The 17,499-nt window shown below is 41.6% G+C and overlaps 1 protein-coding gene across 5 annotated transcripts in view; it reads left to right on the top strand.

The window, feature by feature from the left end:
* Nucleotides 1-17,499, top strand: part of Cfap69 (cilia and flagella associated protein 69) — a 74,509-nt gene that overhangs the window by 17,214 nt on the left and 39,796 nt on the right. For 2 of the 5 annotated variants that reach the window (XM_038315627.1, XM_038315626.1), the window contains exons 4-8: nt 3,786-3,895; nt 6,358-6,434; nt 9,332-9,430; nt 14,836-14,985; nt 15,088-15,265. In XM_038315627.1, coding sequence (XP_038171555.1) covers nt 3,786-3,895; nt 6,358-6,434; nt 9,332-9,430; nt 14,836-14,985; nt 15,088-15,265 — 614 coding nt within the window. Of the gene's footprint in view, nt 1-3,034; nt 3,224-3,778; nt 3,896-6,357; nt 6,435-9,331; nt 9,431-14,835; nt 14,986-15,087; nt 15,266-17,499 lie in introns of those variants that run through there. The other 3 variants (XM_038315628.1, XM_038315629.1, XM_042054302.1) reach the window with 3 other exon arrangements.

Here is a 17,499-nt window from a genome sequence, read left to right as displayed (position 1 = left end):
CGCAAAACATTAGCAACATGGCACAACATGAAAAGATGTCATCACTGTATCAGTAATTTAGTCAAAGCAGCATTGTGGGTACAGAAGTTTAGACAGACAACCCCAATAAGGCCTCCATGAGCCAGAGGCATTCTCCACAGTTTTTCTTTCTCATCCTATGGCACTGTCATGGGCCTCCTGAGCATTGTGAGCATCTACTCACCCACAAAGTACTAGGCAGGCCTAGCTCACGCTGCTCTGACTCCCCAAGTCACGGAGGAGCAGGATGTGTTCAGGTCCGCTTCTCCTGCTGCTCAAGCGGGTTCCCCAGGTCTGCAGGCTCCAGGCCAAAACTGTGGCTGCAGCTGCTGATATGCCTCTTCCTCAAGCCAGCCCTGGGTATAGGTACGGGCTTAGGGTAGGCAAACGACTTTCACTCCCAGCTCACTGTTTGCGGGAGAGAATGGCACACCATTTAATCTGGAGGCATAATTATCTGCCTCCTTGAACAAGCTTAGACTTTTTTTTCCCACCAGTGTAGAATTTCTTCATCCACAACATGGTACATTTAATGAGGACATTCGTGAAACAATGAAATTTGTATGTACCTTGTCTCCTAACAGAGAAATATCCAAGTTTTAATTATAAATAACAGTTATTTTAAATATTATTGGGAACTCTAAAATAGTAATAGACTGATTTGGTTGATGATACTTTTTACAAGACAAATTCTGTTCGCATGGCTGTGCATCAGTCTTGAGCAGTCTTTTCTCCAAAGTGTAGGGGTGCTACCCTGAGGTGAAGAAGGGGGAGCTGTGTGAGGACTGTGGGACATCTCCTGAGCTTTCCTGACAACCGAGTTCACATTCTGCCAGCACAAGCTTAGTCTCTTGCATCTTGTTTTATCAATGATGCCTTCTATGAACTTCTTTCAGATTTTAAAGCCTTCTGGGAGTTTACTAGCATAGAATTTAGCTTCTGTCACTTTTTCCTTAGGAACTCTGGCTGGACACAAATCTCACCACAATTGACTTACAGAAACCCAGGTACACTTGGTGCACCCTTTACCCTTTACCCTTTACCCTTTACCCTTTGTCTGCTTTGCCCTTCTTTTATCTCTTCTAGGTTTTGTTTTTCACTTTACATACTTGAGTTGGATGCCAGACCCCATTAGTGTGATGATATAGGTCAGATTCACCAGAATCTTATAATCTCTATAAGAGTGTATAATCGATAAGATTATATTCACCATAGGACTCAGGAAAGTCACATGAGGTCCCTCCTAAAGCAACCTTTTCGAAACATTAGTTATCAAGCACATGTCTACCTGGCCAGGTGAAGTAGTCACTGAGTAACACCGCTCTCACACTCAGTTCCTTCAGTAGTGTCTGTCTCTTTATTATCTCCCAGTTCCTGGTATTCGTGGGAACTTGAGTCAGCAATAACCAAGTGTCCCCAATAGTGGCACACGAGTCAGCCATCAGGAACTGGATTTCCTCGCCTTGCCTCAGATCCTGCTGCTTTTCTTTCTAAGAGGGAAGTGCTGTTACTCAGCTTCTCCACAGCCCGGGTGCTCAGGCTGAACCATCCACTGCCGCGCTCCATGGCCTAGCGAACCAGTGGTGGGCTCTGCCGCTGCTCACCGAAAAGAGTCCCAATTCAAGCAGCTCGGGTGCCGAGGGACACGCAGTCTTCCTAATTCTTCCTACTGGGCCATGACTAGGACTCTGTCTCTGTGTTGAGTGATGGGATTTTCCTTCTCTGCTAAAGGTCAGATCTGAGGGCTGTCTTCTATCTTGTCAGCCACGTCCTTTCTCACTGCCCATTCTTAAAGACATGTTAAATTCTGGGCTCTCCCTTCTTCTCTGTTAGAGGTCAGATCCAAGGGATGTCCTTTGATACTTCCACCATGTCCTTCCTTGTCCATTGGTAAGGCCCCCCCTCCCCTGCATCTTGGATCTTGGGGTTTCTCCTTCATTTCTCTTAACGATCAGACCTGAGGGGTGTCTTCCATGACTTCTGCTTTGTTCCTGTCCTCATCACTGTTGGATTCTTCCCACAAGCTCTAAGTATCTGGACCTCAGGAAAGGCTTTCTAGTACCACTCTGACTTATGCTCTGTTCCTTCCATCATGACCCTGGCTCTTGGTTGAATCCAATCATTTCCAGCTGCTTTGCAGGAGTGCTGTAGAAATTCTCCACCGAATTGGAGGCTAACATGCAAGGCGATAGTTTCATGTCCCTTCCCATTCTAATTCCACCTTAAACACGCACTTTCTAATTCCACCTTAAACACGCACTTTCTAATTCCACCTTAAACATGCACTTTCTTTCAGCAGCTGTGTCTGCCGTATTTGCACATGCCATCACATATAGCAGTGGTCACGCCAAGATCAGCACAGCGTCTTGTGCCACCTGTGCTACTCGTGGTGGACTGCCATGCAGTCTCTAGTCCATGATCTGTTGTCAGAGTGTCTGCTTACTCATGCAGGGGATCCCACTCATCAAGGAGACACATGACTCCTACACCGCATAAAAGAAGATGACCAAATGTGGATTCCCACCCCACCACCCTAAGGTGTTCCATCTCAGCTTAGACTTGACTGCACGTCCTAGCACACATCTCAGGGAGCATGCACCCCTTACCACACGGAGGAAGGTCCCATATTGGGGTTGTCCTCCATGGACATTGTCTTCAAACTGATGAGCCACAGGGGCATGTCTCATCACACATTTCTGCAGCCATGCAGTCTCTCTGTCCCAGCTTATCTTCTTCGCTTCTGTCTGTTCCCGTCTGACTTTTCCTGGGGAGACGTGAATAGACCTATTTAACCAGAAGAAGCACTGGTGACAAAGCGATAGCCAGCTCTGCCCAAGCCTAATTTAGTGACTATTGGGGTGACCTGCAGGACCACGGATGACTCAAAGGAAGCTGCCTGACTAAAAAGACAGTGAGAATTCACAAAGCTGCATCCTTGCAGCCTATATTTACTGCCCCTCATAAATTACAGCTTGTAAGTTTTTTTTTTTTTAATTTCTAAGGCATAGGAGCCGCTTCTTCCTACAGGAGTGAATGTTTCAATTCAGAGGTGATTGCTACAGAACGGAAGTTAACAGAGGTGTTCCCCGCCTGCCTGAGAAGCTCACAGCAAAGCCAGAGAAAATAGGATGCAACCCAGGTCCTGAAGTCGTAATCACCACGATCTCTTAGACATGAAGCAAAATCAAGGAAATTTAGTTTTGTGGTAATCCTGCTTTTTTAAACAGGCAAAATAGAATATGTTTTTATCTGAAGATCTAGAAGAGGTACATTTGGGTTTTATGTGAGTTTTAAATAAAATAAAATCCCAACCAATTTAATGCTAATTAGAAAAAAAGTACATCTGGGAGGGCAGTGGTGGTACACACCTTTAATCCCAGCATTTGGGAGGCAGAGGCAAGTGGATCTTTGTGAGGTCGAGGCCAGGACAAGCTCCAAAGCTACAGAGAAGCCCTGTCTTGAAACACATACACACACACACACACACACACACACACACACACACACCCCTGAACAAAATAAAGTACTACATTAAAATAAGATTTGAGCTGTATCTGTTTGTGTTTTGAGTTGAAATAAAGGTTACTAAGACAAAAATAATGTTGCTAAAATATAGTTACAAACTTTTCTCTTTTGACTTCAAAGTAATAATTAAAATAATGCTTACCACATTTAACAAGATAGAATTTTATAAGCTTTCTGGGGGAAAGGCCTATAGATGTGTTTATAAATCTATGATGATTTTATTTCTTAACAAAACATTGAAGCCACTAAGGGATCTGGCACAGGTGTTTAAAATCCTGGGTCTCTGCGCAGAAAAAATTGAAAAGCAGCCTTGCTTTGTGGAACCTGCATCTGACCTTATAAAACTGTGCGGGTAAGTTGTTTAACTTTACTTTGTACTGCTATATACTGTATTATGCTTTATTTTGTATTGCAAAGGTATTGTGTGTGTGTATGTGAGTATGTAATATAGAATTAAAAAATAAAACTTAAACAAGTTGGTGGCAAGATTTGGACAGTTATTATTTCAAATACAGAAGAGATTATAATTGAAGTGTAAAATACTTAGTTGTCACTCTCACATGATTGGTAAGCAGAAGAAACTAAAGGATTTTAGTTTTTTTGAGAGGATCTTTAAATAAATTTAGCGTTACTTAGTTTCAGTTTGATTTTCTTTTTTTCTCTTTCTTTGGGAAATTTGACTCTCACAAGTATACTTACTTCTATGTCCGGTTTCATTTGATCTTGTAATTTTGAATGAGGGAGAAAAATCTGTTTTATGTGTATATGGGAATATAAACTAAAGGTACAAGTTATAAAATTACCCTGCCTTATCCTCTACTGCAGTTCCTACAGCAGCGCTGGAAGCACAAACACATATAGAATGCTTCTTTGCTGCCACACACTGGCTGCTCTAGACGGGTGTTTCAGTGGCCATTTTCTGGTCCCTGAACTGTTAGTAGAAGGAACTTCTTAGTCGGAAATGAGTCATTTGGTCATTTTGTCTTCTAAATCTATCTACCAATTTAATATTTTAAATAGGAAAGTGATATTATTTGTAGGACTATGTATATATACAGGGACATTCCAAGTTTTTAAATTTAGCAGAACCCAAATAAAAAATTCTGTAGCAATTTTGGTATTATACTAAAATAATGAAAAATAATTTCCCAAATGCTTACACTTGGCCTTTTAAAAAGAGATTGAATAAATAAGGAAATAAGTGTTTCTTCTAGTGCTTTCAAGGCACTAACTATACGTTTTCATGCTGGCATCTGACTGTTTTGTGGACAGCCCTTTGACTGTGGGTGCTTGCAGGTCCTAAAGGACTGGGTTCACAGCGTGGCCTCCACGCAGAGCGGCTCCTTGGTTTGTGCCGTGTCCCAGCATGCCATGCTGCAGCTCTGCTCACCTCGCCCTTCCCTTCCCTCCCTTTGGGGTTACTCACGTCACTAATTTTTTAGTTTCAAGTTTCCACCTATACTCATCATTTCGCTATGCCCAGTCCTCACTTGGTTGTCTTCTCAAGAAAAGTTTGGAGATTAAAAAATTGAAAATACATCAACTTTTTCCTCTTTGGTCTCTAATATGCTTGTTCATTGCACCAGGAGCACGCCTTATTTTCTGTTTAGCTTTTGAGTTGGACTTCCCACACCTCGACTCTTTATCCAGTAGGAATCTCCTTTGGTAGAAAATGAGAAGATGGGACAAGATATTTAAGAGTTTTTGGTTTGAGATCTTTAGCTGTCCATCAGTTGACTAGATAATAAATAATGTTATTTTTTCCTAATTTAATTCTAAAGGAATGAATCCCATAGAAATTACAGAATTGTCTCTTTATAGCTTGCCTTGATATACTTTTAAATTCAAATTAACTTGTGTAGTCTAAATCTACATATGATAATTCTCAATGCTTCTTTCCAACTGCTGGGTAAATGCTTTTGGAAGACATGAGCTAGGAGTCATTTATATAAATATGTTATATTTCAAATAGCACAGGAGATTAAAACAGTTTATATTTTAAGAATTAACTTTTATCTGTTTCTTGAAATTTAGAATAATGACCCACAGTTCATAAACTTGATCTTCTGTGATTTATAAATAAGTATTTTCAGATAACTTTGATTATGGTAACTGAATTGAAAGTCTCATAGAGTCAATATTTTTAAAGTTGGATTCCTTGTTCCCCGAGGCATTCTGTTCTTTTGTAAATACTTCCTAATCCAGTTCATATGGAGAGGCCCTGACCTTCAGGAAGAAACAACCCATTAATCTGGTGCATTCTGCTTTACAAACTTCAGGGAAAGACATTATACATGTTTAAGTTTTAGTTGAGTCTTCCTAACTGTGATTATAACTATAATGTGCTATGACTTTGCCCTCAGAAAGATGATACGTAAATGTTTTATCAACAGGGATGAACAATTACTTTATTGGCTTGTGCCTCTCTTCATTCTTTTTTGTTTGTTTGTTTGTTTGTTTTTGTTTTTTGAGACAGGGTTTCTTTGTAGCTTTGGAGCCTGTCTGGGAACTAGCTCTTGCTAGAGATCCACCTGCCTCTGCCTCCCGAGTGCTGGGATTAAAAGTGTGTGCCACCACTACCAGGCTTGCCTCTTTTCATTCTTATGGAAGTGGTTTTTTGTTTTGTTTTGTTTTTCTCTCTGGTTGGTTAGTTAGAAATAGTTTTCTTTCTGATTGTTGTCCCTGCTCCACACTAAAGAATACAGTCGGCCAGGAGAGAGTATCGCTTTATTCTTTAGAAAATAAATATCCCCCTTTGTAAGTGATGTGTCAATTCACTGACTAGTAATTCTGACATCTTTGTTCTTATTGAAGCTTGCCATTTTTGAAAAAGAAAGTATCAGATGAAATAACTTATACTGAAGACACTGCTAATTCACTTGCTCTTCTGGGTAAGTTAAGATGTCTTAGATGGGGACTATAAGATGGCAGGACCAATGTGGAAATGGGTCTGTCTGCTTTCACTGTTTCCTTAGCCATCTCTTCCACCCAAGGCTCTTCCCTTATTTTATAGTTGAGAGTTATTAGGGTGTGCTCAATGATGATTCTGGAACTATTTTCTCCTGAGGTGTTTGAGGCAGGGTTTTACTTCTTTGTACATGTTTGATTTGATGTATAGTTTAGTTATGGGTTTGTTGACTTTTTTTCTTAGTTCTTTGAGAGGTTCATGCGACATATTTTAATACCTCACCCAACTCTTCCTAGATCTAACCCCCCAATTTTTGAAGTGTACTTTTGCCTATCGAGACCATTTTGTGAATGTATGCTCTTTCACTGGAACGTGTCCTCTTTGAGAAGTGAGTTTCTCCCTCCACCAGCAGTGCTCACTGGCCAGTGCTCTGCCCTGTCTCTGTGTTCCCTTACCCATGGGCCAGTGCTCCGCCCCATCTCTGTGTTCCCTTACCCATGGGCCAGTGCTCCGCCCCATCTCTGTGTTCCCTTACCCATGGGCCAGTGCTCCGCCCCATCTCTGTGTTCCCTTACCCATGGGCCAGTGCTCCACCCCGTCTCTGTGTTCCCTTACCCATGGGCCAGTGCTCCGCCCCATCTCTGTGTTCCCTTACCCATGGGCCAGTGCTCCGCCCCATCTCTGTGTTCCCTTACCCATGGGCCAGTGCTCCGCCCCATCTCTGTGTTCCCTTACCCATGGGCCAGTGCTCCACCCCGTCTCTGTGTTCCCTTACCCATGGGCCAGTGCTCCACCCCATCTCTGTGTTCCCTTACCCATGGGCCAGTGCTCCGCCCCATCTCTGTGTTCCCTTACCCATGGGCCAGTGCTCTGCCCCATCTCTGTGACCCATGGGCCAGTGCTCCACCCCATCTCTGTGTTCCCTTACCCATGGGCCAGTGCTCTGCCCCATCTTTGTGTTTCCTTACCCACTGGCCAGTGCTCCGCCCCATCTTTGTGCTCCCTCAGGCTCTGGTCAGTGCTCCGTCCCGTCTTTGTGCTCCCTCAGGCTCTGGCCACTCCTGATGGAAGTGAACTAAACTTTCCAGTAGGCCCAAATTAAAGCCCTGTCTTGATGGAATTCTTTACTCTTTTATCCTCAGAGAATTGAGCTCTCCAGTTTACTCCTCAAGCTGATCCTGCTGACTCTAGTTGTCCTTAGGCAAACAGACAGCATAGGTCAGATAACAAAGGTCATTGCAGAGTCACGCAGATTATCTTCAGATTCTCCTAGGGAACATTCTCTCTTAGTCTTACATGTATTGCATCCCAACCATAGTTTCCCTGAGACTCACCTCTCTCTGCCTCTCCTACGAAATGAGCAGACCTCTTCCTGGAGAACATTCTTGTTGGACTTCAAAGGAATGAGTACAACCTAGCTTGAATTATTGAATTAGCCAAATCAGACTCATTAATAGTATAGATGCACTGAAAAGAAACCCTGTGTCCTTCATCCTCACCAGAAATCTTGAAGATACAATTATTGCCTTTGAGTCAAAGAATGCCCCCAAATTCCTTTATTTCAGTCTGCCAGCAAATTGAGAGCAAAGCTAACGGGAATTTTAAGGAACGAATACACTGCGAAACACAAGTTTCTGACTCTCATTAGAAAGAATGCTAGCCTATTTGTTATCAACAGTAACTATCACATGTGGCACTTAACAGTGTGCTAAGCATTATTCTCAGCCCTTGTCTCGTGTGAAATCAATCCTTGCAGCATTCGTAGGTGGTAACTGTTATGCCTGGCTTACAGCTGTACAAATGAGAGCTCTAGTTCACACGTGCAGTGTGTAGCAGCCGGAGTTTACTCTTGCATGTCTGGCTCCAGTACCTGTATTGTTACTATCGGTCTCTTCTTTCTGGAAACGACAGGCTGACATGATTGCAGTGTCAGCTATGTAAGGACAGATTCACAGTATTATGTAGGCATGTATGGACATATGCATATATGATCACAGACTATCATGAACTATATCCCTTCATTTCACACAGCAGTAGAACATATGTAAGGTAGTGGTCCTGGCCGCATGGTGGTGGCGCACGCCTTTAATCCCAGCACTCAGGAGGCAGAGGCAGGTGGATCTCTGTGAGTTCCAGGCCTGCCTAGTCTACTAGAGCTAGTTCTAGAATAGGATCCAAAGCTACAGAGAAACCTTGTTTTGGAAAACCAAATTAAAAAAAAAGAAAGAAAAAAGAAAGAAAAAGAAGATGGTAGTCCTATAAATCTATCATTGAGCCAAAAAATTATATCACTTATTGATTATATAACTTTCCATAGAGCAACTCATTATCCACATTTTTGTGGTGATTGATGGTGGTAGAAGCAACGCCCCATTGCCAGTTATATGAAAATCTGTGTAAACACAGCGGTACAGTTGTATGCACTGCATAACACTTGATAAGTGACAAGTGACTGTGTCCCTGCTTTGTGTATTTACTATATTTTATCATTTGGATAAATAAATGTACTTTCTACTTAACCATTTTTGAATTAACTGTCAAATAGTATACTGTCTGCCAGCAGCCACTGCTACTTCTTACATTCACTGTGCATCTTAGTTCTGTTCTCTCTTGGGCTTAATGTCATGTTTGTGTGAGTGTGCAATATGTTATTCATAGAAAAATAACAGCTAACAAGGAATTTCCCAGAAAATACCCCATATGAAGTAATGGGTGACTGTGGAACAGTGTGTGTGTTACACATGATCACACATGTAATTAGAAGACTCAGTATGAATATCTGATGGGATTTTAAAATAACTATTATAACCTTGGTATTACGTGCTTACATTTTTAAATGAATTTACGTTACTACACTACTCTCCGTTATCCTCCTGGCAGGTGAACTGATGAAAATACCGAGTTCTAAATTAAGGATACAAATTTGTAAGTGCATCGTTAACTTCTATCATGCGGAGCCTCCAAAGAAGCACATTCCAGGTAACGTTCTCACTTGCCTTTCAGTGATAGCTTGCCTTTGGGAAACAAATCCATCATATAATATTTCAGTAAGCTTTGAAAACACAGGGGTTCATGTTTTCAACATAAAAATAAATTTTTGTGTAACTTTGACTTCTTCAGTTACATTTAAAAGTTGTTTAAATATTTTTATTTTAGTTTGGGGATTCACATAAAATTTTTGTCTTGATGGCAAATATTTACGACCCAGTTGATAAAGTTGTGGCCAGTTAAGTTTGTTACTGATAGTATTTCTTAGTATTGTAAATAAAATTATTTTAACCATAATATCAATACATTCAAGTAGATGTTAAATTAGTAATACTGACACCATTCTCTGTTGTGTTTGGGGAGAATTCTGTATGTTATAGCTAGACAATCTTAATATATAATGGTGAGTAGATTATGTCAACCATTAGCATTATGAGGATATAATGTTATTTAAGACATATTTCTTATCTTCGTTGATTATATAATTTTCAACCAATTATATAAGGGATTGAATAAATAAATGACATTTTGAAGTTATATGTTTTTAAATAGATAAAAGTTAGTTTATGGTAGTAAAAATACGTAGCTAAGGAGGACATAACAAGACCTCTGAGTTAGTGAAATATACAAGGAGATTATTGAATATACATTATGAAGTCTCAGGTAGAGAGATTGGAGAATTTAGTGGATAGTAGACATTGAATACTAAAATCATCAGAGATCAGAAAAACAGACTTGAAATTCACTGAGTGGAAAGGAAAATTGAAGCTGTCAGTGATTGAATTAACTAGTCAAGAAATAAATCATGTGAACAGCAAGGGAGCAAGAGGAACACTGTGATGAGTGTTCATACTGAGATCTGGAAAACATGCTTGAAAGAAGTAAGGGAAACGTTGAAGTCTAGAAATGTTCAAAAGCGGAAGAGGTTTGTCCGGTGTCGCCATCAGTGAGGTCCACCTGCGCTGCTGAGATCACAGGCTGCTCATCTTGGTTGCACTGTTACCTGGCCAGGATGCAGGAGAGAACAGCCATGGAGAAGACCTGGGACACCAGAAAGCTGGAAAAGACACATGAAAAAGCCAGAACATTAGAGCGAAGTACAAAAACCTCATGGGAAACCTAAAGGCCGATGGTAGAGAGATTATGAACATAGAACTGTGTGACCAATGTGGAGAGATGCTGAGCCAGACTCTAGGTTCTGTTCTGGACTGAATATGCCTCCCGGTGTAACCGTCAGAAACCTGTGTTGTGGAGAAGTAGAGCTTGCCTTTCATCTCCACATTCGCCCTCCAAAGCCCAGCCTGCTCACACACTAGACCAAATGAGTGTCGGGAAAGAAGAGCAGCCATGTAATCAAATGTAAGGAACACAAAAGAGCTACCATCCCTGTGCTTTCCCAAACATGAAACAGCACAGAACGGTGAGAAATATTACAGAGATAAGCAAGGCGGGAAAGCGTATATGACCCTGCCAGGCATTCAGAGACACGTGATAACACATAGTGGAGAGAAACCTCATACATGTAAAGTGTGTGGTAAAGCCCTTGACTGTTCACTTCATTTCCAGTACATAAGAGAAGTTGCTCTGGGGTAAAGTCTGAGCGTAAGCAGTGTCGGGGGGAAGCATGTGGTTTATCTAGTGCTGTGTGAAGACATGCATGAATTATGCACATGAGCAGTGTGAGAAAATCTTCAAGTTTGTGCAAGAACTCACACTGGAGAGAAACCTCATGTTTGTAAACACTGTGATAAAACGTTGTGACTGTCACAACAAATAGCTTCAAACGCGTGAAAGAACTCACACACTGGAGACAGAACTGTATATGTAGGCAATGTGGAAAATGCCTGAGGGGTTCAGGGCCCTTTGCATCTGTGAAAAGATTCATAGATGAAATAATCCTTTCTTGTTTAAGCACTGTGGTGAAAGCTTCTGCTGCTCAAAGAGAAACTCAGTGTTATAAGCAATGTGGGAAAGCCTTCATTAAACCAGCAACTTTCACAAACATGAGAGAGCTCATGCTGGAAAGGATCCATGAGCAGCAAGCGTGGGAAGTGTTCATTATCACGTGACTGACTTTTCCTGACCCAGGAGAATGCCAGATGTAGAGAACTTGTGTTAATATAATTGTATGGACCAACTCTCATTATCTTGATTCAGTTTACAGAACACTATAGTGAAACTCCTTCATAGACAAAATATGCAACGTCCTCACGGGAGTCCTGTGTCGGAATGCGCTCCACAGCATGTTGGTGTGAAAAAATATTTTTTAAAACTTTCAGTTGTCACAAGTAATGTCAAAAGCCCATGAAGATTTTTAGGGTAGAATAAGCCTGTCAGTGTACCTGGAAGAGCATGAAGCAAAATAATTGGTGTAGCCTCTTCTATAAAAATACTCACCCTGAAGGAAATGTTCAAAAGTAAGAAAGAAGTCAGTTTGTGTTTACAGAGAAAGAAGCTGAAAGACACCTATGAATGAATGAAATGAATTAGTGAATGAAATGTTTTGTGAAGAAATTTCTCTAATGATGGATGGAAAAACCAAGCTAATACCATACCTGGAAAGCTGTGGTTAATGTGTGAGGTCTATTACAGTGGTGATCCTATAGCAATATGAAAGGATCATGAGAACAGAAGCAGCTTGGGAGTGAAGCAGCTCATAAATACAAACTTGTATTTAGAATTGAAATGGTAAAGCAAACAAGACGATGGGGAACCAGCAGCTTAGCCGGTAGCAAGATCAATGAATGGTTGTTTGACTTTTGTTGTTAGCTTTAGGATGTGGAAATGAAGCTTGCAGGCAGATAAACTACAAGTTCCTCAGTGGGAAGTGGAAAAGCAAAATCCTCAAAGTGAACATGAGAAGTTGTAAGCACAAGTTTAGAACTAATTCAGCAAAATAGAGGACTCTTAAAGAAAAGAAAACAGGATTGGCAAGATGGTGCAGTGGGTAAAGGCATCTGCTGCCAAGGCTGGCGGCTTGAGTTCAATCCTCAGGACCCACTTAGTGGAAGGAAAGAACTGGCTGTCCTCTGACCTCTACACACTTGCCTTGGCACAAACATGTACCAAAAGAAACATAATTCAAACAAAACAGAGATATCTTAAAACTTAATTTAGAGCCAGTTGTATTGGCACACATCTTTAATTCCAGCACTCAGGAGGCAGAGGCAGAGGCAGGTGGATCTCTTTGAGTTCAAGGCGAATTTAAAAGAAGAAGAAGCAAGGCAGCGGTGATGCACACCTTTAATTCCAAAACTCAGGAGCCAGAGGGAGACACATCTCTATGAGTTTGAGGCTAGCTTGATCTATGAGAGCTATTCCAGGGGACAATTAGGGCTGATCCACAGAGAAACCCTGTCTTGAAAAACCAATAAGAAAAGAAAGAAGGGAGGGAGGGAGTGAGGGTGAGAGGGAGTGAGTGAGGGAGGGAAGGAAGGAGGGAAGAGGGGAGGGAGAGAGACAGTGGTACATGAATTAAGACAGAGAAGTTTTGAGGTACAGGGAAGCGAGTGTAACCTGGAAATTGGGAGTTGAAAACAATGCCCTTACTAAGTGTTGCTCAGTTGGTTCCAAGTCATGGTCATGGCTGGATGTCTGGGACCAGAGCTAGAAAGACCTCAGTAGAGTGATTGGGAAATACATATAGTCCAGGAGGCAGAAATTAGGTCCATGAGACTGGCTGTTACTGTGTCCTTGTATAGAAATGTAAACTCAATGTATACTCAAGTGTAAAGCACTTCAGGTCATCCCTATGAAAGACTTATACAGCTAAAATCATGAGTTGGAAAAGTATTTTGTTAGTGAGCTACAGTAGAATATAGAATTCTATATGGAATGTGCTATGAAAATTATGTTCATATATTAAAAATAATAAGCAAGAAATATATTGAATGTTAACATTACCTTTAAATGGTAAAATTATAAGCAATTTTTATTCTCCTTTGTATTTTCATGTTTTAAATTTTGTAGGTATCTAAGTGTGTGTGTATGCTGTATATGTATACGGTATATGTGTATGTGGTATACGCTCACATATGTGTATAGGGGGCTGAGGACGTTGGGAGTCCTGCTCTGTCACTCCCTAATCCTTGGTCTCTTACTAAACCTAGACTTGAACTGGCAGCCTGTAAGCCCCAGAAACCTTACAACTCTACCCACAAGCCCTAGAGTCACAGGCAGGTGTGACCATAGCATGCTTTTTTGTGTTTGTGTTTGTTTTTGTTGTTCTTAAGTTTGTTTGTTGTTTGCTGTTGTTGTTGAGACATAGTGCCTCTGTGTCCCCCTGGCTGCCTGGCACTATCTGTGTAGACCAGACTAGCAGAGAGCTCACAGAGCTTTTCCTGCCTCTGCCTACTGAGTGCTGAAATGGAAGGCGAGTGCCACCATGCCCAGCCCGTGGCAAGCTTCTCACCTTTGTATTATAGACTCAAACTCAAATTCTCATGCTTGTAGAGCAAGCGCTCTTCCCTGGTGAGCCGTCTCTCCAGCCTGTTTAAACTCTCATGGTGAGCATGCAGGGCACACCCCAGATAACCCATCTCAGGAATGGACAGGGCCTTGTCTATGGCCCAGAGACCAAACTCAGAAAGTTAGGACAAACTGACAGGCATCTAGAACAATGTCATGGCTAAAGAATCTAGTTGGTTTCAAAAGTCACGACGTCAGGGAGTTGTAAGAGAGACCACTGGGGAAACAGCTTCTCCTTACTGTGGTGTTCACTTACTCCCTGCGGCTACGAACAGTGAGGCAGGCACCCGTGCGATGAGCAAAAGTGACAGTGTGTCTCATAGGACCTTCAGCAGAAGGGGACTCCTGTAAGTCATGTTCAGCTCCCCTAAAACACCCTGCACTCACAGTCATTTACTTCTCCCTCTTACTTACTGCTGATATGATGTAATTCTTATCTCTTGGAAGAGTTGAAGCAGTTGATTGTCACATATAGTGAAAATGTCAAGTGTTTGGAACCATGCTGTCTGCCTCTATAGAAGGTTAATTACTTATGACACAATCTTGGGTTTTGTTATTTTTAGAATTTAAGGTGTATTTCCAAAATCTGTGGGTTTATTTCAAGGACAAAAGACTGTGGACTTCCCCTGCCTGTGGCAAAGCTGGCACATTGCAGATTAAATGTCAGTGGACACAACCATGTCCCTATTTTCATGTTATTTATGGCTTTATTCTTGCTATTGTATCATGCTACAAATCTAGGTAGTTGAGACACAGATTGTAATAACCTGCAAAGATTAAATATATACTGTCTAGCCCTTTATAGGAAACATTCCTATCCCTATACTGTACACGTTTTAGATGCCATGTGTTTTTTCAAACTTTTTTGTTACATTGTTTCTATAGTAACTGGTCATTATGTGAAATAACTGTTCCTGTTGTGGTGTTAGGCTACCAGCCGGTGAGCTCATCGTACAAGGTTAAGATGGCTGAAGTCGGAGGACTGGCAAAATCAATGGTCCAGTCCGTGTTCCTGATTGAAAAACAGCTTGTTGAGAAGCTTTGGGTTCTTAAAGTTCTCCAGCATCTCTCGACTTCCGGTGTGTATGGTGTTGCTGAATTTAAACATTCCATTGTCTGCTAGCTTTCTTTTTCTCTTAAAGATGATGCAATATAAATAGTTTGTTAAATTTCATTTTCAGAAGCTAATTGCACTTTAATGGTGAAAGCCCAAGCCGCCAGCAGGATCTGCGCTCACCTCAACGACCCCGATCCTTCAGGACAGCTTCTGTTCCGCTCATCAGAGATACTGTGGAATTTGTTGGAAAAATCTTCCAAAGAGGAAATTCTACATCAGCTTAGTAATTTGGAATGCCTGCTGTAAGTGTGTGGGTAGACAGGAGTGTCGTTTACCTTGAACCGTACCAGTGACAGGTAACTAAACTCTGAATCTGTGTTCCAGTGAACTTCTGATCCATCTGATGGCTGTGTCTCATGCCATGGCAGAAATAGGAGAAGCTACACTTTTTGTTCTTTTGTGAATTCTGAACTAGGTCTCCTGTGGTAAGCTGGCCTAGAACTCGCAGTATAGTTGAATGAGGATGGTCTCCCTCCTCTTCTTCCCCAGGGCTGGGATTACATGTAAGTGTGCACTGCCATGTCCCAGAGAAGCCACAGTTGTCGAGTAGGGTGCTCTCAAAGTATCGAACTCTGCAGTTAATTGTGCCTTTTCAGATGGATGAAGTAAACTTAGAAATTTTTTTTGGCTTTTTTGAGAGAGTATTTCTGTGTAGCCTGTCCTGAAACTAGCTCTTGTAGACCCGGCTGGCCTCAAAGTCACAGAGATCTGTCTGCCTCTGTCTCTGAGTGCTGGGATTAAAGGTATGCGCCACCACCACCGAGCTGTAAAATTAGAATGTTATAACTATTTATTCATTAGAGTTCTGATTAGTACTTTCCACATTTCTAGTTCTATAATTAAATTGTCAATTAAATGTAAGTTTTCAAGTTGCTAAATTATTCGTGTTCAATAAATGATTATTGTCTGTTTGCTATGGTCAATCTGAGATCATAAAAATAAAACTAAGAACTGGGTGTGCTAGTGACACACCTTTAACCCCAGAACTTGGGACACAGAGGAAGACAGAGCTCTGAGTTCAGGAGTGAGCTGCAAGCTAAACAGCTACACAGTGAGACACCCTCAAAAATTCAAATAAAGCAGAAGAGTTGAGATGGCTTAGCAGTGAAGTTCTTCAACAAGATGTGAGTTTGATTCCCAGCACCCACATGGCAGCTCCCAACCACTCATAATTCCAGTCCCAGGGGATCCAGTGCCCTCTTGTGACCTCCATGGGCACCACACATACATGTAGGGCATAGACATATATATAAAATAAATAAATCAAAAATAAGTTTGCATGTTTATTTTTTGTTTATACATCCCAACCAATAAAACAAAATTTTAATTAAAAAATAAACTAAAACATTTCATGGACCTTCTCTTATATTTACAGCGAAAAACAAGTACATAAGCAATTTTTAAAAAAGTGTAATAAACATAATGAAAGAGATTTTTGCAAGGTATTGCATCTTTTTGCAGAATAAGGATGAACATGTTTTTTTCCAGTCACCCAACCCCAGCTCTACTGTCGTAGCTATCTTTAAGTGTTAACTTGGCACGGTCTGTACGTACTGAGAAGGAAGTCACCATTGAGGGATTGGAACTGGTCTGAGATGGCCCAGCCCACTGTGAGCAGCACCATCCCCTGGACTGTGTTTCTAGAGCATACGATAGAGCCAGTTGAGCATGAGCCTGTGAGGGAGCCAGCTGGCACTGTTCCTCCGTGGATTTTGCCATTGGTGTCTGCTCGAGGTCTTGCTCTGCCTTCCCCTCAGTGATGAGCTATGACCTGGATGCGTAAGCCAAATAGCTCCTCTCCTCCTAAGTTGCTCTGGGTTGGTGATTTACCACAGCAACAGAGGAGAAACTAGAACACCAGCTGATGAGGATGCAATTAAAAAACAAGGAATAAGCTGATTTCATGAGCCTCGTTACTGAGAATTCCGCAAATGTGAGGACTTAGAGCCTCCCTGTCTGTTGGTGCTGTCCTTACTCTTCTGCCTTCATCCTGGTAGAACAGCAATTCTCAATCCTGGTCACAGCCCCTTTGGGGTGAAACAACCCTTTCACCAGGATCACATACCAGATAGCCTGCATATCAGATATTTACATTATGATTCATAACAGTAGCAAAATTTCAGTTATGAATTAGCAAGTAAGATGATGTTATGGTTGGGGTCACCACACCGTGAGGAACTGCACTAAAGGGTCACAGCATTAGGAAGTTGAGAAGCACTGCTGTAGAGCCACAAGCTGGGGAGAGCAAATGCCTGGATGAAAAGTAAGGGTCGTGTTGTTACAAAAGAAGCTGCACATGGGCCCCAAGAGGCGAACCAGTGGCTGTCCACTACAGAAGGCACCTGCCCTGGAGTTGAGGGGATGGTTTATAATCCTCATTCTCATTAACCCCAGCAGCATCTCAGCAGTTAGGAAACAGTCACAGTCATTTGCAGAGAGCATCTCACACAGGAAAAGAGAAGTAAAAATCAGATTC

This window comes from Arvicola amphibius, chromosome 18 (assembly GCF_903992535.2).
Source record: "Arvicola amphibius chromosome 18, mArvAmp1.2, whole genome shotgun sequence".
In the NCBI taxonomy this organism is placed as follows: Eukaryota; Metazoa; Chordata; class Mammalia; order Rodentia; family Cricetidae; genus Arvicola; species Arvicola amphibius.
This window is presented reverse-complemented; position numbering and strand designations above follow the sequence as displayed.